Raw genomic sequence first — 27,009 nt, 5'->3', positions numbered from 1 at the left:
GGACTTTCCCAGCCTTGGCATCACATAATTGGGCAAGGGGCTTAGAGGAAGTTAGCCTTAATTGATAAGGTACAGGGCAGAGGAGCTTTGAGCCATGCTGCAGGGGGACTCTTATCTAGACATTTCATCTGCTGTAGCTGTCACACTGAGGGCCTCCCACACAATTGGGTAGCCAGAAGCTGGCCCTAATCTTATAAAGTGAGCTTTTGTTTGGATCTCAGGGAAGTGAGCCCCTAGTCTAGCTCCCAGGGAAGCTGACTTCAAGCTGATTGAGCATAGGGCAGGGAGGGGCCTTCTGCTCAGGGAAGCTAGCCCTTGTCCAGTTCCCACAAGGAAAGTCACTGGCCAACATATGTGACAATACAGAAACTGATGAGCCTCAGAGCTGGGTGGGAGCTCCATGTCCTCTACCTCATCAGCAACATTCAGAGCAGGAAGAGAGAGAATGTCTCTTTCTGTGGATCTCCCTGTGTAAGTAGAGACCCACAGTTCCTCCCTCAGAGACACTAGTTGGCTTCTCATTGGTTGGCTGGGCCTGCAGGCTCTTTTCTGAATCTGTTGCTGGTAAAGAGAAGCGGATGTGTAGACCAGACATCCTTGGAGCTGAGCATAGAAGCCTGGACCACACCAGAATCCTAAAAGGAAACAGAACAGCAGTGTCTCACAGCCCAGGAGTACTGCAGGGCTGGAGGTTTAATATTAAAGACATGGAGACATCTATGTAGTTTAAAGCTGTTGGCTTTTTGCTGGGGCAGTCTCTCAGCTAGCCTCCAACTCAACCTGAATTCTCTGCATTGTGTCACTCCACATGCCTCTCACTGGTTATTTTCCTGCCCTGCTCTGTCTCCCTTCTGCCTTCCTTCTGCCTCTGTCTGACTCTCTGTGCTTCTGTTTCTGCCCTTTTCTTCCTGCCCCAGCTCCACAGCCAGCTCTTTATTACACAAAAGACACACTCTTCACTCTACCAGTTGAGTTCAGTAAAGACTTCTTTTTTAGGCAGGTGAGGAAGTGACAAACATTTATATATCCTGCTAGCCTGTTGTCAGCTCAATTAATAAGTGAAAACACAAAGACACACTTTTTATAGCCAGAAAACTGTATTTGTGGATCATCCAAACACAGGAAAGTGGTTTTGTAACAGGTGACACTTACAGCATGGAATGTTTTAGAAAATTCTCTAAAAGGCAGAGCATCAAACATTATAAAATATGAGCAGAAAAAGAATAATGAGGATTAATACACACCACACCAAGGTACCACAAACCTCCCAGTGAAAGGCTAGCCACTCTTTGCCTCTGAGCAGCACCTTGGGGACCCAGCTGCATGGCTGCTCCCCCAGCTGCTGCCTCTGCTTCTCCACCTCCTGCCTCACTATGGCCAGGTAGCACCGGCGGGCTTCCTGCTGTTCACTGTGGTCTTCTCTCAGGAGCACCTGGGCATAGAGGAAGAGGTCATTGCTGTAGAAGGAGCCCTCACACTCCTGTTCCACCCTGCTCACCAGGGCCATGAGCTCTGCCAGCTGCCCCTGCTGCTCCTCCCCAGAGGCCCTGTTATTGAAGGCACAGTACCTCCTCCCACACTCCTGGACCAGACTGCGCAGGCTGTGGTTGTCAGTGTGGGTCACAAACTCATCCAAGGTCTCATCGACCAGGTCCTCTTTGCGGGTGAAGAGGACAATCACGTGCCTCATGACTCCTGCCCCAAAGACCTCCTTCACCCTCCTCACAGCCATAACGTCTTGAGCTGTGAAGCATCCCAGCTGGGTGACCAGCAGCAGCACATGGGGTCCCAGGGCACACAGCAGGTAGCAGTCTCCAATGTCCTTGTCCATGTCTTGGTTCTGGGCATTTGACTCAAAGGTGGGGGGCGTGTCCACCACGAGGAAGCTCCTTCCCTTCCATGTGCCAGTCTCTGCCTGGCTGGTCCTGGTCACTGACTGGCCTCCGAGCCTGGACTCAAATGCTGGTCGGCAGAGGATGCTGTTCCCTGTGGCGCTTTTCCCACAGCCAGATTTGCCCACCAGGAGCATCCTCAGTGGCCATGATCCTGGGGTGCAGCCATCTGTCTTTCTGCCTGCAGGAGTGTAGGGAACCTCAGGTGTTAGAAATAATCTTCAAAAGAAGGACTCAAAACTGACAGGAACTACCCCAAACTGACAGGAACTACCTCAAACTGACAGGAACTACTGAGAGAAGCAATCAGGAACTCACCTCCTCTGCTGTAACCACCTCACATCCCTCACACAAGGGAATCATGGGATAAAGTGCCTTAATGATCAGAGTCTGAGGCACCTTTCCCTGAGGGATTGATGGTTTTTACCATTATCCCAGGACCTCCCTTCTGCACAGTCTGAGGGGATAGGCCAGCGCAGAATGCTCAGGGCAGTCTAGGCTGCTCATTCTGGGTGTCTGCCCCTTTAGCTTCATCAGCTCCCATCCTCCCTAGTCTCTGGTTTACAGATGTCAAGGTTCTATAGTGAGGAACTTGCCTTGCTTTGGAGAGTGGGACACTTAATGGCCTAATATGTTCAATTATCTGGGGTGTCATGTCTCCTGCCTCAGGTGCCTAGAGGGAAGTTTGTCCCTTTCTAGGCCCTGGTTCTTAACTGCTGAAAAGACTCGTACCCCCATCAGTCTTCTTATCTTTTACTCCCTTCTCAAGTTTTTCCATTTTTTCTAGAAGGGGAAATATGCAGTGTTCATATTGGATTTGAATGCAATATGCAACCACCAACACTGTACCTCGTAGAAAGGGACGTGGGAGCAAAGAAAGGAAAAACTGCTGATGTCACACAGACATACTTACAGGTAGTTCTACATGACTCAGAGGAGAAAGACCCAATAAATGGAATAAATGGGAGTATGTAATGTGATCATATGGACAGGCTCATTGTCACCATAACATGTCTTCAGCCCACAATAACGGTTAATTAAGCTGGTCAGTTATCTCCTACTGACCACATGGCTATCTGGGTTTGGGGGAGGGGGGAATCCAGTACTAGAAACCAAAACACATACCCCCAGAATCACCAAGGGACAAATGAAATTCTTCCCAAGTCCCATGGCAATGGTTCCTCCTGCTGTGCCCAGAGCTGAGCTGAATCCTGACCACAGGACTTTCTCTGCCCAAATGGGAAAGTATCAGGAGCAGCTGCTCACCCTGCAGTAGGAATCTGTTGCTGCAGGGCTTGGTTGGGGACCGGTGGGCTGCACCCAGTGAGCAGAGAGAAAGGCTGTATAGTCAGTGTGCTCTGCTCCTGAGGGCATCGCTTCCCTGGTCCCAGCTCAGTCCTGGACTGGGAGCACCTTTAGGTCATCTCCCTACCAGGGCCCTTCCTTTGGTTCCTTTCCTTTGGTCGTTGTCCTGCCCCACTCTACCTACCTCCCATCCCAGGTAAGGGATCCACTGGAGAATGACTTCCTAGCTTCCTTACTGGGAAGAACCTGCACAGACCTTCCACAGGTAATGCAGGCCCCTGCTTGGTCAACACGTTTGAGTGTTTCCTTGTACCACAATCCTGGAGGAACGCCCTATATCTAAAGGAACAGAACTTGTAGAACAAACACACACACACACACACACACACACACACACACACACACACACAGAGAGAGAGAGGGGGGGGGAGGGAGAGGGAGAGAGAGATAAAAAGGGGATTCACTGGAATTGCTTACAGGCTGTGGTCAAGCTAGTCGAGCTATGGCTGTCTACCAATAGGAGGTCCAAGAATCCAGTAGTTGTTTAATCCATGAGTCTGGGTGTCTCAACTAGTCTCTAGTCTACACTTGAATCCGGAAGGAGGAGGCTCTGACATCAGTGAAGGAATGGACTTGCCAATGAGAGTGAGAAAAAGCAAGCAAAAAGAGCAAGCTTTTTCTTCCACGTCCTGCATACAGAATGCCAGCAGAAGATGTGGCCCAGATTAAAAGTGGATCTTCCCATCTTGAGAATCCAGAATAGGGGGCTGGAGAGATGGCTTAGTGGATAAGAGCACAGTGTACCCTTCCAGAGGTCCTGAGTTCAATTCCCAGCAACCACGTGGTGTCTCACAACCATCTATAATGAGATCTGATGCCCCCTTTGGGCATGAACATGTACATGCAGATAGAGCACTCATACACATAAAATAAATAAATCTCAAAAAATAAAATAAAATCCAGAATAGAAATGGATCTTCTTCCTTCAAAGGACTTAATTAAGAAAAATTACCTCATAAGTATGACCAGGAATTTGAGTTTTAGTTAATTTCGTATGTAGTCAATAACATATGGAGTCAAGTTGACAAGCAAGAACATGCAACACAGGCCTCAAAATGAATATCTAACAAGCCTCACGGTCTTTCATGTGTCTATCAAAACCATGTTTTGGAACAAATGAATTTCCTAGATGCTTTCTAGCTCCTCTACACATGAAACCAACTAGAGACCACCTTGGCAAGAAACATAGATTAATGAGCAAACTTTGGGTCCTTTCATTTCAGTACTGCCAGCATTTATTCCAGGAACTTCCAACCTCTAGGCAGCAGCCGGGTCCAAATGCTCTGTTCCTCCATGGTCAGGTGAGCTAGTTTCTTAAAAACAAAACAAAACAAAACAAAACAAAGCAAAACCAGTCTCTGAAGATGTTGTGTGTTGCCCCTACCCCAGCTGAAGACCATCAAAGCCAAAGCTCAGCTGAAGCAGAGACACAGCAAAGCAAACTCAGCCCTCAGCTTTGCTTTGCTCTCTTTGCAACTGAGGAAGGAAAGGGGGAAGCTTGAAGAAGTGTCTGAGGATTAAATGGGGAAACACGTGGTTTGTAGTCAGCTTTGTCATGCTTGTCATTTTTACTTCACATACAGTTGTGGGGTTGTTTCTGTGTCTCCTTGAATGGCAGATGCCAGCAGAGTGGGGTGGAGATGCCCCTGAGCATCAGTGTGAAGTGCAAGGCCCAGGTAAGAGGCTGGCGAGACAAGTCCCTTAAAGGACAGAAGAGACCATGTGTAGCCAGCTACAGGAAGGAGTGGAGGGAGGTGGCGTTGATATTCCTCAGCTGAGATTGGGGCACCATGGAGGCCCTGAGCTGCTTTACACTGCTGTGAGGAGACCAAGACTTTAGGGTTGGCTGAAACCTCGATGAACAACACTGTGGATTGGAGTGTTATCACTATAACACTGCCACAGCTTCCTGGGCTGTGTACCCCAATTAGGGTGGTGGATGGGGTCTCCTTCCACAGGGACTACTGCCCCTACATGCTGACCAACAGTCTCTCAGGCAGGACTATTCATATGAGGCTTTTGGCCAAGCAACAGGTGGCAGGTCATTTCACCAAACTGAGAGCCTTAAAGTGCTGCTGGGCCAGAGTCCAGCCTGAGCAGAAAGAGGAGGGAAGGCCAGGGCGGGAGCATCAAGCTTTTTGTGCAGACATGTCCCCTCCAGGTTGTTCTCTAGTCTGAATCCACACACCTCCAGCAAGATAACCGTCACCCTCTCTGTTTCCCATCTGGACCCCTTTCCCACACTGTCCACTCCAGAGTGTCTTATGCTGGGCCACCATCCTGTTGAGACAGCAATGTGCTCTCTCGCAACCCACCCAGAGCCAGTTGTCCACCCACCACTGACCTCACACCCATCAGTCCTGTCACTCATTTTTCAGTAGCGGGTGGAAGGACTGCTGTGTGTGCATCAGGTATTTCTTGCCCTTGGTTGGACCTTGGGGATAGCAAAATGGGATGAGCTACCCCATGCCCTTCTAAGAAACCTTCCATGGCAGTGCTTATGTTCTGTGGGACTGGAAGACACTAGACAGGAGGGCATGTGCAGGACACAATGGAAACACTATGGAAAGGTAACGAACTTGTCTGCTGGCCTTGAGCAGATGATCCTGGTCTCATTTGACAAAAGTAATCACACCATTCTTTCCCACAGCATCCTGGGGACAAATGGTCCCTGATTAGAAGAGTGTATTAGGCTGTTACAAGGACAAATCTCTGTCCTGTGGTCATGGGGCTATTCCCAGGAATAAAGTCTTTACCATTTGTAGCTTTATTCTGTTTGACTTGACTGATTTTTTTAAATGTGTTACTTTATCCAAAAACAAAAAGCAAATATTTTATGTGAACAGATCAACCTGAGTGGTACCCTAACATCTTTCTGCATCTTTAAAATGAAAGACATTTCCCTCCTGTCCAGCACTGTGAATATTTACCAAGAAAATTAATGGAAAAAATGAAAATAAAACTTCATTTGGCAGGGAGGTGGGACAGCCAGTCCAGCCAATTCATGAATATTGGATCCCATGAGTTCTTGTTTTCGTGGATATAGTGCAAACAGGGAGACAGCTCACTCTCACACAGGAGAGTTTGCACTCCCAGAACCACATAAGAGATGCGTGTGACTGTGTTCATCTGTAATTCTAGCACATGAGGGACGAGGTGGCATGGAGCAGCCAGATCTCCTGGGCTCATCTAGATCCCTGTAGCCAACCTAGCCAGTGGGTGGGTGCTGCCAACCCTGGGTGAGACCTGTGCCAAAAAATCAGGTGAGTGATGGAGGAAGACATCAGATGTCCCTGTGCTCTGTTCACTGTGAGGGATCCAAGACATGGTAGCTCTTAGCCATTGATGGGGTCCTGAGCCTGACTGGATGACACAACCTTCCTAAGGGAGGCTGGTCAAGCAATCAGGCTTCCTTGTGGATGGTGGGTGGCATGTGAATTTCAGTGTTCCATCCTCCTGCCTCAACACTAATTCCCCACCACACAGAAATACTGGGGCCACATGACGAAGACGGGCTCCTGCACCAACCCGACTCCAGCCTTCAGACACAGCACAGGCCAGCAAAACAGCCATGGGGACAGTACTTTAGAAAGTTCACACATGCCTCTTCCTCCTTGGAAAGTCCTTGCAGGAAACAGAATGTCTAAGAGTCTTCTCTCCTGAGTCCTGAGTGGGGAATTAGGCCGTTCCATAGACAGACCAAAGCCCTTGGTGAGAATTCTCAGCGCACAAGGCTTTTCCTAAAGTTTATACAAAGATGAGTACCTTGCCCCCAAGGTGACACTAATTGTTACTGGTAGATTTAAGGGTGAACAAGACACACACACACACACACACACCACAAACACACACACATAAACACATACTTATACATACTCTCAAACACACTAAGCACATATACACACACTCACAAACACACACATAAACATACACATAAACGCAGACTTACACATACTCTCAAACACACATAAGCACATAAACACACACACACACACACACACATACATACACACACACACACACACACACACACACACACAAACGCCCTATTACCTGGTGGGTGTTGGAGGATCTTTCCAGTCAAGGTGCACATACACTGTGGAGCCACCTTCCAGACCTAGGCAGTCTCTCATATTGGTTTTTAGTCTCTTCATAAAAAGACAAGAGCCATGAGAGGTGAAAAAATCTCACAAAATCTGTCTGCAGAGGGAGCAAGATGGTGTTCCCTGGGAGACAGGAAGGAGTAATGTGTGTAAGTTTCTCTGTAGAGCTCTGCTCAAAGGGTTACTGAGGAAGGCAACCCGGGGAAAAGGTTGATTTTTAAAAAATTGTAACCACTCTGCTTCCTGCCCTGCCCCCATAGCCACACCACTGAGGTGTCTTTATGGAGAACATTCTCGACCAGAATGAGAGGATAGAATCCCTAGAGGCATGGTATCCCAGCCTCCAGCTTCTCTCCCCTGGGGCAGGCAGCTGTCCAGGGCCAGCTGGGCAAAGCAGCAGGTGCCATGCTTGAGTGAGGCTATGGAACCCTGGCTTCTGGGGAGAGTGTGGGAGAACAAGGCTTAGGGTTTCTCACCTGGGCTGACCTTGTCTTCAGGGAACCCATGGAGCTAGCTGCCCACACAATCCTAGGACTTGGGCAAAGCAACAGCTCTTAGTGGAATCCCAGGTCCCCTCTGCCTCTGCATGCTGCCATGCTGGGCTCGGGACTGCGAGGGTGAGCCAGGTCTCCTCTCTGAGGAGGCTTTCAGGAACCCATTCACTTGAACGGTTGGGTTCTAATAACTTTTTTATTTGTTTTTATTTTCTGTGTACGAGTGTTTTGCCTACATGTGTGGAAGTGCCCTTTGCATTTGCCTAGTGCTTGCAGAAGCCTGGGGAGATTGCTGGACCCCCTGGAACTGAAGCTATTTACAGTTGTGAGGCTCTCTTAACTCCTGAGCCATCCTCCCAGACCCCAGCTGGGTGTGAACCAGAGCAGTTCCAGTGCACAAATACACACAAGCAATGGTTTGCAGGGGAAGCCAGGCTTGACTTCCATATTACAACTTTTACTTTCAAGATAATAGTGGGTACTATAATGAGCAAGGTAGAGGGTTTGTACCAATAGAAGACATCTCTCCTTTCAGATGCAGAACATGTCCTAGTCTCTTAATTTTGCCAGTTTGAGAGTATATAGGCAAAATCATCTATATACATACAAAAGAAATTATAGATTAAAATGAAATATTTTTAAGTCAATTAACTAAGATCAAAGAGGATAAAGAGAGATAGGATAGGGCAAGAATCAGGGTAAATGGTGAAACAGAGAAAGGGAGTGAGAAGGGAGGAGAATGGGAGAGAAGATGAAAGAGCGGGAGATTCACTGTGAGTTTGACGCCAGCCTGGTCTACAAAGCGACTCCAGGACAGCCAGGGCTACACAGAGAGACCATGACTCAAAAACAAAAACAAAAACAAAACAAAACAAAACAAAGACAGAAAGAATGAAAGGAAAGAGCAGTGGGAGAGCAATGGGCACAGGTGACAAACTCTTCTCTGAAAAGGTTATGGAGACACTGCCAAGCTAGGCAAGGTGTCACCTCCTGACAATGCTGTGAGTGGTGGGGAAAGATTTATTCTCTCTCTCTCTCTCTCTCTCTCTCTCTCTCTCTCTCTCTCTCTCTCTCTCTCTCTGTGTGTGTCTGTGTCTGTGTGTCTGTGTGTGTGTGTGTCTGTGTCTGTGTGTCTGTGTGTGTGTGTGTCTGTGAGTAGATGCACACATGACTGAAGGTTCCAGAGGAGGCCAGAAGAAGGCATTAGACCCTCTGGAGCTGACTTGCAGGAGGCTGTGAGCTGATGTGGGGGGCTGGGGACCAAACTTGCTTCCTTGGGAAGAGCAGAAAGGGCCCCTAATGCTCAGCCGTCTCTCCAGCTCCATGACTTGGTCGTAAATGACCACAGAGGTCTGAGTCTAACATGCGATGCTGACATTCTTCTCTGCTGCCCACTGCAGCTGACAGCAAAGTGAAGCTTCTATCCCACCACGACTCTCCCAACACTGTGCTCTTCTTCTGCTTACTTGGCCTATTGCTGTCTGTGTATAAACCTGACTCTAGCTCCTCCAATCTCCCACTTAATTCACAGGCAGACAGACGGCAGACCATGATAAATGAGCAGGCCAGATACATAATATAGTGGAGAATTACACTTCCCAAACATATATGTAGCATACTTGGTCTCAGTGAGGACTTAGATATTTGGAGTCTTAAATTATGTATCCTGTGTTAATTAGTAAGTACAGTATTATCTAACAGTATACTTGTTAATTAAATTGTATAGCTCCTATACCAATGATGTATAAAAATTTCTAAAGAAATGCAAATAATAACTCAATATACTGGGTCTTTAATCCTAGTACATGAAAGGGAGAATCAGGCAGATTTTTATGAGCTTGTGGCCACCTCATCTACATAGTGAGGTCCCAGTCAACAATGGCTGAAAGGTAAGACTATTTCTCAGTATAATAATGATAATGGTAATAATAATAATAATTCAAAGAAGTGGCAATATGTAATCACAGAATTAATTTATTTGTTCAATTAATGCAAAATAGGGCAAAAAATAATTTAGGAAAACATAGAAATATTAAAAGGAGCTGCATGATGATAATTTTAATCCAACAGTCGCAATAACTACATTAAATGAATGGGCAAAATATTTAAAACCGTAGCTTGCTAGAGTATTAGGAAACAGGGCCCACCTATATGATGCATTTGAACTACCACTTTTTTAAAAAAGGACACAAGTGGGTTAAAAATAAGAGCACACTAAAGTCAAATAATGTACAGAGAATACTATAATAATGTTATAAGTGTGAACGTCAGAACAAAGGATATTGCAGGATTCAAGGGAAATCTACACAGCGATGAAGATGCCACGTCTCAAACATGATGCAATAATCCTAAAGTTCTCAAAACACATGAAGAAAAATGGAAAAAGCTGAAACACCACAAACTTGAAAATCCACTGTTATAGTCAGAGATTTTGACACTCCTCAATAATGGGTAGAGCAAGCAGGCAGAAAATCATTGTTTGTAAATTGCGTATAGTAAAGAGAGAGGAGCTAATGCAGGTAAATTTGCCCAGATTTGGAGATAATATAACTGGAAACTAAAAGAAGCACTCTTTTTTTATTATTTAAAAAATTTAATATCTACAACATGGTTTAGAAATGAAATCTTTTGCAAGTACTCTTGGTAAAAAAATTTACAACTTTAAATTATTTTACTTGGCTAAGATCAATAACTCAACTGACACCACATGCTGGTGAGGATGTGGAGAAAGAGGAACACTCCTTCATTGCTGGTGGGAATGCAAACTAGTACAACCACTTTGGAAATCTATCTGGTGCTTTCTCAGAGAAATGGGAATAGGGCTTCCTCAAGACCCAGCTATCCCACTCCTTGGAATATACCCAGAAGATGCACTACCACACAACAGGGACATATGCTCAACCATGTTCATAGCTGCCTTATTCATAATAGCCAGAACATGGAAACAGCCTAAGTGCCACTCAGTAGAAGAGTGGATAAAGAAACTGTGGTACATTTACACTATGGAATACTACTCAGCTATTAAAAACAAGGAATTCCCGAAATTTGTGGATAAATGGATTGAGCTAGAAATGATCATAATGAGTGAGTTCACCCAGAAGCAAAAAGAGTTAAATGGTATGTACTCACTTATATAGAGACACTAGTCCGAGGGGTACGTCCCCATAAAAAACTTTACCTACCAGGAAAGTGGGTCAGAGGGGAGGACATCCTATTGAGACTTTAGGTGTGAGAAGCCTGGGAGAATGAGGAAATAGAAGGATCCAGAGGGTCCTGGAAAACTACAGGTGGGTCTGGGCCCTGGGGTCCTCTCAAACTATGGCACCAGCCAAGGAAAATATAGGCAGTAAACTTCGAACCCCTACCCAGACTAGCCGGTGGACAGGACATTCTCCACCGTTAAGTGGAGAAGGAGATCTGACTTTCACACAAACTCTGGTGCCCCATATTTGACCATGTCCCTTGGTTGGGGATGCCTGGTGGCACTCAGAGTAAGGATAAAAGGTCACCAAGAAGAGACTCGATACCCTATGAGCATATACAGGGGGAGGAGGTGCCCCTCAGTCACAGACATAGGGGAGGGGAATGGGGGGGAAGCGGGAGGGAGGGAGGAATGGGAGGATACAAGGGATGGGCTAACAACTGAGATGTAATTTGAATAAATTAATAATAAAAAAAGGAAAAAAAAGAAAATTATTTTACTAAATAAACAAAGCAGTAAAGATCAATATTTTGGAAAAACAATCACAAGACCATATAAGGGCACTTTTAGAAGACTCATGGCAGTAGAACATTAGAAAACAACACGGATATTCACCAATTGCAGAGAGAACACAGCTGTCCAGTGCAGTGATGCACAGCCCTAAACATGACTGAGCTGCACAGATGCGGACACACTCCGCATACATCAGGTAAGCCAAAGACAGGCGTCCTCTTCCCCATACTAAGGTTTATCAGGAGAAAGTTTACATTTTCTATTGTACAGCTACGGCACTAAAGCTATAAGGAAAATAAGGGCATAGTAACTACAAAGGACAGATAGTGATTCCACACGGGTGGGCCAGGGAGGAGGGAAGGGCAAGCCAGGAGAAAAATGAGGCACCCCAAGATGAGCTTGTGCAGGACACAAACACTCACTCACTCATTAGTTATAAAAATTCATTCCTGTTGAAAAACATGAAACAAAATCTGCTTAAGCCAGAAACATACCTTGTTTTTGTGTGGAAGCACTCTCTATGATAGCAATAATTATTGTTTAGAAAGACCTGGTGGCACTCAGAGGAAGGACAGCAAGTAGCCAAGAAGAGACTTGATACCCTATGAGAATATATAGGGGGACGTAATCCCCCTCAGGAACAGTCATAGGGGAGGGGAATAATGGGAAAATGGGGGGGGGGAGGAATGGGAGGATACAAGGATGGGATAAACATTGAGATGTAACAAGAAATAATTAATAAAAAAAAAAAAAAAAAATAGAAACTGACACGTTACACAGAATTTCAGTGGCAATCTGTGGTTTCTATGTGTGAAATGTACTAGTCTGGGTACATTGATTGTCTTAAATGCTGTGATGAAACATGAAACACTTTATTCTGATAATGCTTCCACATCCACAGCTCATCATGAAAGGACAGGAACTCAGTCAGGGCAGGAACTTAGAGGGAGGGCCTGATGCAGAAGCCCTAAAGGGGTGTTGCTTGCATGCTAGCTCCCCATGGCCTGCTCAGCCTGCTTTCTTTTTTTTTTCCACAAAGCATAATTTTTTAATTAATTTATTCTTGTTACATCTCAATGTTTATCCCATCCCTTGTATCCTCCCATTCCTCCCCCCGCCCCACTTTCCCATTATTCCCCTCCCCTATGACTGTTCCTGAGGGGGATTACCTCCCCCTATATATTCTCATAGGGTATCAAGTCTCTTCTTGGCTACCTGCTGTCCTTCCTCTGAGTGCCACCAGTTCTCCCCCTCCAGGGGACATGGTCAAATGTGAGGCACCATAGTACGTGAGAAAGTCATATCACACTTTCCACTCAACTGTGGAGAATATTCTGACCATTGGCTAGATCTGGGAAGGGGTTTAAAGTTTACCTCCTGTATTGTCCTTGGCTGGTGCCTTAGTTTGAGCGGGACCCCTGGGCCCAAATCTGCCTATCATATTGTTCTACTTGTAGATTTCTAGGACCCTCTGGATCCTTTTATTTTGCTATTCTCCCATGCATCTCTCATTTAGAGTCCCAATAGGATGCCTTCCCTGCTTTCTTATAGATCCCAAGATCATGAGCCCAGGCATGGCACCATCCACAATGTGCTGCACCATCCTCCATCAAACATTAATTAAGTAAGAAAATGTCCTACAAGCTGGCCTACAGCCTGGTCTTATGAAGGCACTTTCTCAGTAGAGGATCCCTCCTCTTTGATGACTTTAGCTAATGTCAAGAGCTATTTCTCCTTAGCTAAAGACCCTATGGGCAGTTTTTCTGACTGCCAAGTGGTGAGGGTTGGAGGAAGGAGGTATGACTTCTCTGCCTGTGCCATCCCATGGCACTGAATGGCAAAGTAAGCTCTCCCACACTGACCCCCTTGGGCTAGCTCATGCACACCCCTGCCTCCAGGGCCAGCTCCACTCTGTTGCCTTGGAAAGGTTCAGGCCAGTCTCTGCCCAAATGCTGCTCCAGGTGAAAGATGGGGCCAAGCTCTACAGAGCACCTCATCCTGTGTGGGGCAGAACCAGTTAATCACAGGCCCTGAATATCCACGTGGCCTCCAGTGGCTGCCTCCATCAGGGACATCCCAGTGTTCTCAAGCTTATATGAGCCATGGACATTGCCACTGACCCCTGCCACTGTGTAGCCGTGGACTCAGACATGGCACTCAGTGGCAACTCAGGCTGGGACCTCACCATGGCCCCAGGGGTCAGGGCTGGCCACTCACTACAGGTTACTCCTCTCCACCCTCAGGTCTCCAGCTCCATCTCTCTTCAAGACTTTCAAGCTGTTCACTTCTCTTTCTCTCCCATCTGACCACCACATACGCACACACTGTGGTGGTTCCAGCCGCAGAGAAGCCACGCTAGACACTGGGTCCGTGGGTGACTTCCTTCATCTGTGCTGTGTTACAAGGCAGCATGTAGGTGACTGTAGCCTTCCTGTGCCCTGCACTGGAGGGCAGATCTGTGGTTGGCATGACTATCAAGCTCAATCACTGTGCTGCCTGTTTTGATGTGATTTCAATTGATTGTTATGAGTCCTGTGCATAATAGAGTTTTGGCCACCAAGCCAGGCATCAAGCTAGAATGAGCAAACTGCCACTTTCCTCCCTGCCCCTGAATGATATAAGAACAGCACCACAAACAAGATGTCCTTTGGCGCATTGCTGGGGCAAGGTGGGGAGGAGACTCTCCTTTTTGTACTTCTGTGTGGGAGATGATGGAGGCTGTAACCCCCTTTACATCTCTGTGCTATGATGAGGCCCATCTTTGTCCTTCACCTAGAATGATGCAGAATATTCTGTACTATCACCTTGAGGTTTGCTGGAGAGAGTAAGCCTGCACAAGAGCAGAAATTGGCTTTTCTGGTTTTAGGACAATTGGCATCTGCTCTACGTGAGAACAAGTTGGGCCCCAATTCACATGCTGAGCTCTCATGACTCCAGTGTTGATGACGTTGGTTCTTTCAGGGGCATTTACACTGTGAGGGTGTCACCATCATGAACAGGAGAAAAAATCTGAGAAATGAGCAGCTTGGGCAGTTTTCCTTCATGAGCTAAACATAGTCCTCATCAGACAATGAAATTTTGAGTAACTTCAACTTGGATTTCTAGCATTCATATCTGGAGAAAATCTCTATCTGTTCATGAAAAGTCACTGGCCTGCTTTGTCTTGCTAAGGCAGCCCACATGGGCTCAGTCCTGAAGGTGAGGCTCTGAAGTGGAAGTTTCTGGTCTCTTTGACTATTCAGTTGTAGCAAGTAGTGTTTGGCTGAAGCTGTCTTGCAAGAGGTCAGGTGGTGTTTGGCTGGGAGCAGGCACGTGAGAGGACACGTGCTGATGAGAATGAGTAGAAAGAAAAGTGCAGACAGTGGAATGGGGCTGTGGACATGTCTACACCAGGCAGCAACACCAGGCATGGAATGAACCTCTAACTGCAGGCTCTCCAGAGATGGGGCACCTCCAGAGGTGGGTATTCTGGGGAGACATGTCCTCAGGCCAGGATGCCAAGCCACTAGGAGTTTAATTTTTAGTCTCCATGGCCAGATGCGCCTTGCACATCCTGGGCCACAAGTTCCTCTCCACTTCTCATCTGTTCGCAAAAACAAAGAGACCATGGTCAGTTGCACTGTAGTAACGAGACCCTGCCTAGCTGCCCGTCTGGACTATGTGGACACGTTCACCTGGCCTACTCTGAGTCTATCCAGGACTTTAAGAGAACCCTCCTACCAGCACTCCCCAACCAAACACTGCCAACATTATTAGCCTGTGTCCACATGAGGAACAGTGCATTCTGGGTACCTGGGTGACTGACTAGCTCCTGAGATCCCAGGACCTCATTGCATAGCTTTTGCCACCAAATACCGTCCACACTGCAGTAACCACCAGGGATCTCAGGCAGAGGCCAACGATTCCACAGGAGCCACATGGCCCTGAGGGAGGACTGACAGCAAAGGCAGTGGACAGTGTCCAGCACCAAGCAGCAGCCTAGCAGGAGGCAAGGGCTCAGGGAACAGCAGTGCTCTCAGGGCCCCCAACATCCTAACTTCATGTCCCCACACCTGTCAAACCCAGTGATGATCCACCCCTGAGGGCCTCACACCTGCCTCCTGGATACAAGCTCACGTTCTCCCAACTGCGTCTTCAACAGCTCTAGGGTTTTCGGGTCTAAAATAAAGCCCAGACTTGCCTGCTCTAGAACTAATTACTAGCTGTAATTTGGAGCAAGTTTGGGCAAATCATGGTTTCCTTGTTTGTCACATGGCAGCAAAGGCCAGTGCCTCAGCGTGAGGACTTGCCAGCATGAGTCTTGGGAGTCAGGCCTCCCTAGCCTTCTGACCAGGTGACTGTGATCATCTTGGCAGAGGCCTCCTTTCTCTTTTCCCTGAATGGACCCAAGGCTCAGTTCATCCATCAGTCCCCCCAGGGCCTTTGTTCTCAGTCTACATCACACTCTAAACCTCAGTGCACTCACGACAGATGTGTGGGGTCCCTTCCCTCTGAGCACACAGTCTTTTGTGGCACAGATCCTAACCCTCACCATCCCCGCACTCCCTACAGCAAATCTCATTGTCTCTAGGACTCAGCGCAAAGCATCCAAGCCCCTTAGGTGAAGCCAGTCACCATCCCAACTCAGAGTAGGCTGTCCCCACTGTAGCCCACATCTCTTTGCAGCAGACACCCTGACACCCTGTCACAAGCTTGAGTGCGGACTTACAAGTGCCTGGAAGATTATTCACTTTCTGCAGTCTTAGTTTGACTGTGCGGTTAGGACATGGTTTTTTGAAGCTCTGCATGTTCGTGGGCCTGTGATGGTGTCAGGGCAGTGAATAGATATGTCAGATTTCCTAACGTGGCTTAGTTTGCTGTCTGAGTAGAACTACCAAGAAGGAGGCTTTGTTTTTGTGTTCGTTTTTTCTGAGCCTGAAGTTTCTTCTTCTATTTCATCACTGGATCGCACCTTATGTTGTCATAACGTAAGTACTAGAAGAGAGCCCAAGCTCAAGTCTTTACAAAGAATTTGTTCAAAAAACTAAGAGAGTAACGTGAGAGGGAGCAGTTCATCACACGAGCTGCTTCTTGGTTGTAGGACCATCCCAGGTGCTTTATCCTCACTTATTAACTGGTGCTCAGGCTGGGTTATGCCTCCTCTGGTCACAGTCAGTGTGGATGAGCGTGAACCATTCCCAGGTACTTAGTCATGTTGGAGAGTTTAATGATGCCTAGCCAGGCCACACCATGAGCTCCCCAAGATCTGCAGAGCACTATGTTGGGACTGAGACCCAAGCCTGCATGGGCTACTTATTTCTGAGGTGACCTCATTATCTGTGACTATGCAGCCAATGCAGCAGAAGTCTGACAGATTGGGATTCTGTGTCTTCTGTGGTCTCAGGATGCTCCAGGATTTTTTCAACTTTCACTTCCAGGGATGGAGGTTATTCAGATCTTCCCATTATTACACATCATGAGGCCAACTCTGAGGTCCTAGTCAGTGAATGGAGTCCTTTATATTCTCTGCTTCCTGATGCTGGCAGAGTGTCTGTGAGGGAAACTCTTGTCACACAAGCTGATGCTTGGCTGTCCATGTCTAAGTCATAATCTCAAGGGCTTTTCCAGGCTCATGTGCAATGGGGCCACACAGGAGCTGGCAGTAATGCAGACTAAAATGTCCTTCCTGCTGTGGTACAGGACTCTTTGGGGTATAAGAACTGTTCCAGATTCCTATTCACCATCGCTGGCCTGGTAATGATCCTTCAACTAGAAGGTGCAGGATGGTTGGTGGAGATGGTCCTTTAGCCTCCACGACTAATACTAAGCTGGCTTGAAGCTGACGCTCATGGATGCAAGGGCCACAAAGCAGGAAAGCTGGTGTGCCCTGACTTACTCCAGGTTAGGATAATTCAAGTAAATCCTTACTTACTCTACAGATTCTACTTGGTTTTGAGGCTAGTTGTCCTACATCCTTTTTTGCTGTAATAACCCTCTCTCTCTTGTGTAACAAATATCAGGGTGCTTTATTTGGGTTTTCACTTTGAGGGTACAGTGTATTATGAAGGAGATGTCACAGTAGCAGGAGATTGATGCTGGCAGGTCAAACTGCACTCATGATGTGCAGTCAGGAAGAAATGAATGTTCATGCTCAGCTCACTCTCTCCTTTCTGCAGCCTAGGAACCCTGCCCCACATGGTGCATCCACCTTGAGTAGAACCAGAATGGGCTATGCTTCCCACCTCAGTTCATTCCTCAAGACAATTCCCATACAGCCTTGCTTGGTGGCTCCTCTTGCAAGAGATGCTAGGTCTCTTCAGCTGACAACTGAAATTTTGCATCACACTGGTCTAGAGTGTATGGTTGATGGCCTTGACCTCTGTCTGTGGTCATTGGTTGCTGTTGCTTACTTGGTGTCCGCATGGTGAGCCTGGCACTGTGGTCCTCAGACATCACCTTGGTCTGGTTCTTCTGCCCTGCTCTTCAGTGGGTGGAGTTTTACTCCTGGTTAGAGGAGGGTGATGGAAACAGCCACTTGAGCTAACACAGTTCTGGTGGTCCAAGCCTTAGGTACTGACCCAGTAGATAGGGAGGTTTTCAAGCACTGTGTTTAATCCTGATGGCCTTGGTGATGGGTTTCAGTTTTAAATTCTACTCATGATTTTCTTTCCCCCACGCAGTAGGGCCTGGGGAGGGGCGGTGCTGCTGGCAACTCCTTTCCTCTGCGTTCTTCAGTATACCTCTCCATTTTCTTACACTAAAGCAAGAATTGTGTTTTCTTCAGTCCTTGCAAAGGTATCAGGATGTGTGAGTAGGTTGATGTCTCTATGGGAAGACAGCATTGAAGGATGTTACTCATCCACATATCCCCACATCTCCTCTGATTAAAATGTACAAGATGGGTAGCAACACTAAAGGCACAGGCAGGAGTCCTTATAGGAGAAAAAACAAAGAGCACTGAATGGAAAAACACTCTGTTGTGTTTGTATAAAATGCAAGGCAGGGGTGAATGGTAGGGAAGAATTTTATATTAAATTATGTGCTTAGAACTAACTTCTTCTTTTTTTAAATTTTTTATTATTAATTTATTCTTGTTACATCTCAATAGTTATCCCATCCCTTGTGTCCCCCCATTCTTCCCTCCCTCCCCGTTTCCCCTTATTCCCCTCCCCTATGACTGTTCCTGAGGGGGATTACCTCCCCCTGTATATGCTCATAAGGTATCAAGTCTCTTCTCAGTCATCTGCTGTCCTTCCTCTGAGTGCCACCAGGTCTCCCCCTCCAGGGAACATGGTCAAATGTGAGGCAACAGAGTACGTGAGAAAGTCATATCCCACTCTCCACTCAAGTGTGGAGAATGTTCTGACCATTGGCTAGATCTGGGTAGGGGTTTAAAGTTTACCGCCTGTATTGTCCTTGGCTGGTGCCTTAGTTTGAGCGGGACCCCTGGGCCCAAGTCTGCCTATCATAATGTTCTACTTGTAGGTTTCTAGGACCCTCTGGATCCTTCTATTTTGCCATTCTCCCATGCTTCTCTCCTCTAGAGTCCCAATAGGATGTCCTCCCCTCTGTCCCAGTTTCCTGGTAAGTGAAGGCTTTGGTGGGACATGCCCCTTTGGCTAGTGTGCAGATATAAGTGAGTATATACCATTTAAGTCTTTCTGCTTCTGGGTTAACTCACTCATTATGATCATTTCTAGCTCAATCCATTTATCCACAAATTTCGGGAATTCCTTCTTTTTAATAGCTAAGTAGTATTCCATAGTGTATATGTACCACAGTTTCCTTATCCATTCTTCTACTGATGGACACTTAGGCTGTTTCCAAGATCTGTCTATTATGAATAAGGCTGCTATGAACATGGTTGAGCAAATTTTCTTATTGTGTCCTGGAACATCTTCTGGGTATATTCCAAGGAGTGGAATAGCTGGGTCTTGAGGAAGCCCTGTTCCCAGTTTTCTGAAATAGCACCAGTTAGATTTCCAAAGTGGCTGTACTAATTTGCATTCTCACCAGCAATGAAGGAGTGTTCCTCTCTCCCCACATCCTCGCCAGCATGTGGTGTCGCTTGAGTTTTTGATCTTAGCCATTCTGATGGGTGTAAGATGGAATCTCAGAGTTGTTTTGATTTGCATTTCCCTGATGACTAAGGAGGTTGAGCATTTCTTTAAGTGTTTCTCAGCCATTTGATATTCCTCTGTTGAGAATTCTCTGTTTAGTTCCAAGCCCCATTTCTCAATTGGGTTATTCGGTTTGGTGGTGTTTAGCTTCTTGAGTTCTTTATATATTTTGTATATTAGACCTTTGTCAGATGTAGGGTTGGTGAAGATCTTTTCCCAGTCTGTAGGCTGTTGCTTTGTTCTCTTGACAGTGTCTCCAGCCTTACAGAAGCTTCTCAGCCTCATGAGGTCCCATTTATTAATTGTTGACATTAAGGCCTGGGCCATTGGTGTTCTGTTCAGGAAGTTGTCTTCTGTGCCAATATGTTCCAGGCCCTTCCCCACTCTTTCCTCTAAGTGACTTAGTGTCTCTGGTTTTATGTTAAGGTCTTTAATCCACTTGGATTTGAGTTTTGTGCAAGGTGACAAATATGGGTCCAGGTGCATTTTTTTACACATAGACCTCCAGTTAGACCAGCACCATTTGTTGAAGATGCTATCCTTTTTCCATTGGATGGATTTTGCTTCTTTGTCGAAAATCAAGTGACCATATGTGTGTGGATTCATATCTGGGTCTTTGATTTGATTCCACTGATCAACCTGCCTGTTGCTGTGCCAGTACCAAGCTGTTTTAATTACCATTGCTTTATAGTACAGTTTGAGATCAGGTATGGAGATTCCTCCGGAGCACCTTTTATTGTACAAGATTGTTTTAGCTATTCTGGTTTTTTGTTTTCCATATGAAGTTCAGAATTGAACTTTCAATGTCTTTTAAAAATTGTGTAGGTATTTTGATAGGGATTGCATTGACCCTGTGGATTGCTTTTGGCAAAATGGCCATTTTCACTATGTTAATTCTCCTGATCCATGAGCAAGGAAGATCATTCCATCTTCTCAGGTCATCTTCAATCTCTTTCTTCAGAGTTTTGAAATTTTTTTCAAACAAGTCCTTTACTTGCTTAGTGACTCCTAGATATTTTATATTGCTTGTGGCTAATGTGAAGGGTGTGGCTTTCCTAATTTCTTCCTCTGCAAGCTTGTCATTTGTGTATAGGAAAGCTACAGACTTTTTTGAGTTAATCTTGTATCCAGCTAATTTGCTGAAGGTGTTTATCAGCTGTAGGAGTTCTCTGGTGGAATTTTGAGGGTCACTTATGTACACTTATCATATCATCTGCAAACAGGGATAATTTGACTTCCTCCTTTCCCATTTGGATACCCTTGATCTCCTTTTGTTGCCTTATTGCTCTGGCTAGAACTTCGAGTACTATATTGAAGAGATATGGAGAGAGTGGGCAGCCTTGCCTTGTTCCCAATTTTAGAGGAATTTCCTTGAGTATCTCACCATTTACTTTGATTTTGGCTATTGGCTTGCTGTATATAGCCTTTATTATGTTGAGGAAAGTGCTTTGTATCCCCGATCTCTCTAAAACTTTAAACATGAATGGGTGTTGGATTTTATCAAATGCTTTCTCTGCATCTAAAGAGATGATCATGTGGTTTTTTATTTCAGTTTGTTTATATGGTGGATTACATTGATGGATTTCCATATATTAAACCATCCCTGCATGCCTGGTATAAAGCCTACTTGTCATGATGAATGATATCTTTGATGTGTTCTTGTATTCATTTTGCAAGTATTTTATTTAGTATTTTTGCATCAATGTTCATAAGAGAAATTGGTCTGAAATTCTCTTTCTTTGTTGAGTCTTGTGAGTTTAGGTATCAATGAGACTATGGCCTCCATAGAATGAATTTGGTAATATTCCATCCATTTCTATCTTTTGAGTAGCTTGAAGAGAATCGGTATTAGCTCACCCTTGAAGGTCTGGTAGAATTCTGCACTGAAAGCCATCTGGCCCTGGGCTTTTTTTTGGTTGGGAGATTGCTATCAATGATTGCTTCTATTTCTGTAGGAGAATGGGACTATTTAGCTCTTTATCTGTTTTTACTCAACTTTGGCCAAATGAATTGAGTCAAGAACATCGCCTCGTTCCTTCACCTTAGGACTTCCATTATTGGTGGCATTCAATCTTCACAGTAGAATTTATGATTCTTTGTATTTTCTCCAGTGTCGTTGTTCTGGTCCTCCCCTTTTCGTTTCGGATTTTTTTTTGATTTCAGTACTGTCGTGGCCTGTTAGTTAGTGGGCTACCTGGTCTGTCTTCTTGTTGATTTCTCAAAGAACCAGCTTTGGTTTTGTGATATTTTGACGTTTTCTTAGTTTCTAATTGTTAATTTTCACCCATGAGTTTGATTGTTTCAGACGTCTAACTCCGCTGGGTGTTTTCTGCTTCTTTTTTCCTAGGGCTTCCAGGTGTGTCCGTTAAGATGCTTTATGTTGATGTCCCAATTGTCTTTTAAATGGCACTTGTGCTATGAATTTTCTTTTTTAGCACTGCTTTCAATTATCCTCCCAAATTGGGCTACGTTGTTTCTTCACATTTCATTGAATTTCAGAACATCCTTGATTTCTTTCTATTTTTTTCCCTGACCATGTGTCATTAGCAGAGAGTTGTTTAGGCTTCCACGTACGTGTAGGTTTTTTTTGTTATTTTTCCTGTTGTTGTTGGAAGTGCAGCCTAAGCGATGGTTTTCTGATAGGATACAAGGTATTAGTTTCATCCTATTGTAATCTGTTAGTTGCTTTGTGACCACGATGGATCAATTTTGGGAGAAAGTTTTCATGGTGCAGAGAGAAGGTATATTCTTTCTTTTTGCGGTGAGAGGTCCTATAGTATCTGTTAGATCTCATTTGACCCATGGCATTGGTTTCAATGATGTTCATTTCTCAGTTAGTTGTCTGTTTCAATGACTTTCTTCATGAGGAGTGGGGTGTTGAAGTCCCCCACTATTCATTGTGTGGGCGATCATTGGGTGGTTTAAGCTTTTTTTGCAGATGCCTTTTTAACAAATGTGGTGCCCTTGTATTGGGCGCATGATGTTCAGAATTTGATGTCGAGTATCTTGTTGACTTTACCGTTGATGAGTACTGAAAGTGTCCTTCCTCCAATCCCTCTTGATTAATTTGGTTGAAAGTTATTTCTTTGAACAAAAATACTGACACCTGCTTGCTTCTTGTGACCATTTGCTTGGATCGATTTTTTTCCAAACTTTTACCTCTGAAGTAATGGCCTATCATTATGGGTGAGATGTGTTTCTTGAATGCTAAGCAGAATGTTGGGGTCTTGTTTTAATGCACCCTTCAGTTAGTCTGGTCTTTTTAATTGGAGAATTGAGACCTTGATGTTGAGGATTATTAAGACCCGTGACTGTTAAGGTCTTAATTTTGATGTTGGTTGCGAGTCGAGCGTTTGTGTAGTTATGTTTTTGCCATGGGATAGTTACTATTTCCTGAGCATTTTGGTTTAGTGACCCTTGGGATGAGTTTTCCTTCTAGTACTTCTGTAAAAGCTGATTTGTGGCTAGGTAATGTTGTGAATTTGTTTTTTGTCTGGAATAGTCTTGTTCTTCTCTCATCAATGGTTCTTGATAGTTTTGTCTTGGTAAGTAGTTCTGCCTGGCATCTTGGTCTGCTTAGTGTTGCAGGACTCTGTCCAGGCCCTTCTGATTTTATGGTCTCTGCTGAGAAGTCGGGTTTGTAATTCGCAAGGTTTGCCCATGTAAATGCTTATTGGCCTTTCCCTTGGCGCATTGTTAATAGTTTTTCTTGTTTCTGTAGTTTGTGTTTTGATTCATTATGTGACGGCAGGTTTTTTTCTTGGTCCATTCTATTTGTGTGTCCTGTAGGCCCTCTTGTATGGTTATAATAGGCATCTCTTTTCTTAGATTGGGAAAATTTTATTCTATGATTTTATTAGAATAGTTTCTGGGGCTTGAGACTGATACTTTCCTTTCTCATGCCTATATACTCCTCAGATTTCTTCTGTTTCTAGTGTCCTTAATTTCTGAAATTGTGGTGACAGGAGTTTACAGATGTCACATTTTCCTTAATGGTTTGCTTCAAGATCTGTGATTGATATCTTCTAGACCTGCGATGCGTTCTTCCATCTCTTGGATTTGTTAGAAAGCTCACCTCTGTGTGCTCGCACTTCTATCTGAGGTCTTCATGTTACTCGTTTCTTCTTCTCTGTGTGTTATCATTGATTGAATCATGTTTCCGTCTAGATCTTGAACTGATTCTTATCTTTTATTTCTTTCACCTGGTCTGTTTTTGACATTTTTCCGCAATTTCTCAGGTCACTCGATGGGTCTCCTTTAGTGCTCGTCACCTGTTGTTGTTGTCTCCGGCATTTGATTTACGAATTTTCTTCTGTTTCCCTCCATTAATATCCATCTCATACTAATGTTGAGGCATTGTTCTTTTATTTCCATGAGGATTTGGAGTGTCTCTGGGTTGTTTTCTTGGGATACTGGACACTTGGCGATGCCGTCATGTTGTTTTGGGGGTTTTTTCCGTCAGCTTTTTACGCGTTTTTCACATCGGTGGTTGTTCTGTTTTGGGTAGCTTCCAGAGTTTTGGATGGAGGGGTCTGACGCTAGATTTAACTTTTTCCTCACGATTTCCATAGGGGGAAGATCTGATATCTCCTGGTTGGATGGCATGAGGGGTTACCCCTGTGCATTTTTGGTCCCTCACGCTCCGTTACTCTCAGCTCCTGTGCTGTGGGTCCTGCCAAATACGTTTGGTCTCTGAATGAGCCGTTGGTCAGGCCCAAGGTATCCACAGCCTTCGGTTTCCCTGACAATGTCCAGCCAGGGACCCTGGTGCCCCGAACCCACGCCCGGCTCACTAGATTCTCAGGCTGCCTGAACTGTCTGCCGGCTCAGCTACGGCATTCTGGGTCATCAAAATGCACACAGGTGTCCAACCAGAATTTTTTGGGGGGCTGGGACTGCACACCAAGCTCACGCTAGGGGCGTTTGGCCCAATGTAATGTGCGGGTGTATTGACTCAGGGCCTGAACTGTCACCAAGCTCAGCCGAGGAATTCTGGACCAAATCGCACACTGTGTGCCAACCAGAGTCTGAGCCGGGACTGTGCCAAAAGCTCTGCTGAGGCTCTGGGCCACAATCTGTCTGCCAAGCACAGTTAGGCGGCTCGCCAAAAATGCACGACGAGATCCACCGAGTCTCTGGGGCGGAATTGTGCCACCGGGCTCCAGGCAGGTACTCTGGACTCAACACGAGACGCTGAATTCAACCCAGGACTCTGGTCATCTAACTGCGTGCATAGTCCAGCCAGAGTACTTGGAGCCACCAGCCGTGCATCACTCAACTAGAGTCTCGCTGGCCAATCTTGTCTCACCGGCAGTCCGCTCGGGTCCGGCTGAATCTGCCGTGCTGACACTCAGTCCTTGTTAGCGGCCCCAAACTGCTGCGAGTCTGTTCTAGTGCCTTGGGCAGAACTGCCTCGTTGATGGAGCATTGCCTCTGGGGACTGAGTGCTTTCCGCCCAGCCGCATCACCGGGAAGTGAGAACTGCGCTGCGCTGCAGCTGGAGCTAGGGGTGGAATTTGAGTGCTCCCCCCAGCCTGGCGTCACAGCCGGGAGCTGTGGCATGAGTTGAAGTGACTGCCTAGGGCAGAATTTGTTGCTGGCTGAGACCGCGGTCTCCACTGAACTACCCCTGAACTGAAACCGGGACTCTGGGCTGAATTGTCCGCCGAGTCCAGTTTGGTCACAAGTGCCACCACGCGACCCAAAACCCTCCGAGTCCCTTCTCCCGCAGCACACTCCATCCGACACCCACACTTAATTGCCTCCACGGAAGGGAGAGCTGCAAACCTTCAGCCACTGCCACTCCTGACGCTGGGTTAACCTCTGTTGCTGCTACCCCTTGCCACTGCCCAGCTGCTCCGATCCTAGCAAATCCGCACTCCACCGTGTGCAGGGCATGAGCGATATTCAGCACCCCGGTCCCTCAAACCGTGGAGCACTCCCCGCTCGTGCGTGTGGGGACCCTGGTTTCCTGGCTCAAAATCGCTGCAATCCCTGAATTTATTTCACTGGAGCCTCCAAACCACGGTCCCACACTGTCTTGCCGCATCTGGATCCTGATCTAGAACTATATTCTTGGAAAAAAAATGAATACTAAGGCGTGTTAGCACGTTTTGTCTCCCTCAAAACCTTTTTTTAATTTCGTACCACCAGAAAGAGGTGAGTAAAGCAAAGGAGCGAAGAGAGGTGGAAGACACAGTGGGGCAATGGAAATGGAGGTGAAGCCTGGGCTGTAGTGTTAGGGGCTAGTAACCGCCTGCTTACTGGACGTGGTTGACGAAATGCCAGCATGAGGCAGAGCAGGACAGAACTTCCAGCTGTTGTCCAGAGCCAAATTTTGTTCTGCAGTCTTAATAGATCTCAATATTGTGCTTGGTTTGTGTTAATCCAACATGTTAATACTACTGGCCCCCAAGATCGGTTAAGCCCAGAGGAGCGACTTCTGACATACACCAAGGCTGTTGTGTAAAGTTTGCTAGCCATGTATTCTTGACTAGTTAAATAAGTTGATGACAATTAGAGCCTGGGCAGGAAGAGAAGTGGTGGGCATCGTAGGTTCTGGTACTTGGTGTCCTAGAGGAACCACAAGGACAGCAGAGTCTAGAGGAGAAGAAGGAGAGAAAAGAAGTCACCAGGGGGCAGCAGCATAGACTGCGAACCATGTGCACATAGGCTGGCAAAAGGAGGAACAGAAGCAGCAACAGGGCAGGAGCAGCTGTGCCAAATAATACTGAGGTACAAGCTGGGAAAGAGCAAAATAGCTTAAAGGCTGATACCTGCCCACGCTGTAGTGCTTTAACATCTTATTCATACATGCTGAAAGGCTTGTTTTTTATATGGGAAACAAAGGCATGTATGAGGTGGAGTAGAACACCTAATGGTTACTATGAGCAAAGGACGTGATAGCAATCCCCCCTTGAAAAATACATTCATCCATACACCAAATTGACTTGGAGCAGCCAAAGCACCTAGATGTTCTATTTATCTCTGATTAATATAGAGGTTTGGCTGAGTTCAGACTCTTCCTTCTTAGAAGGGCTTGATATCTGAAGAAATCCTGCCTTCTTTGAGCCTGCTAAACACTAGGCATGATCCTCTAAAATTGATTACATGCTTTACCATAAGGACCATCGATAATGGTTTGAAAATTGAGGCCAGAGTGGTGGCACTGCCTTTAATCCCAGGCATATGTGCTGGTGGCACAGGCCATGGATCGTTGTGAGTTCAAGGCCAACCTGTCTACCAAATGGGAGTGGCAAAGCTAGCTGTAGAGAAATCTCGGTTTAGGAAAACAAGAAGATTCTAAAATGAAAGGCGGGGGCATAAATCTAAAACATCATC

The 27,009-nt window shown here is 45.9% G+C and overlaps 1 protein-coding gene across 1 annotated transcript; it reads right to left on the bottom strand.

Annotated features, from left to right (window-relative positions):
* Window positions 1–518: 518 nt before the first annotated feature.
* On the bottom strand, window positions 519–25,230 carry LOC127186279 (GTPase IMAP family member 3-like). Its single transcript, XM_051142712.1, has 3 exons — window positions 24,977–25,230; window positions 1,265–2,111; window positions 519–635 (listed from the first exon to the last, which is right to left on the bottom strand). The coding sequence occupies exons 1-3, from the start codon at window positions 25,228–25,230 to the stop codon at window positions 519–521; spliced, it is 1,218 nt and encodes a 405-aa protein (XP_050998669.1).
* Window positions 25,231–27,009: the final 1,779 nt, after the last annotated feature.

Source organism: Acomys russatus, unplaced genomic scaffold (genome assembly GCF_903995435.1).
Source record: "Acomys russatus unplaced genomic scaffold, mAcoRus1.1, whole genome shotgun sequence".
Taxonomy (NCBI): domain Eukaryota; kingdom Metazoa; phylum Chordata; class Mammalia; order Rodentia; family Muridae; genus Acomys; species Acomys russatus.
Note: the sequence above shows the minus strand (reverse complement) of the source record. Positions and strands in the feature narration are given on the sequence as shown.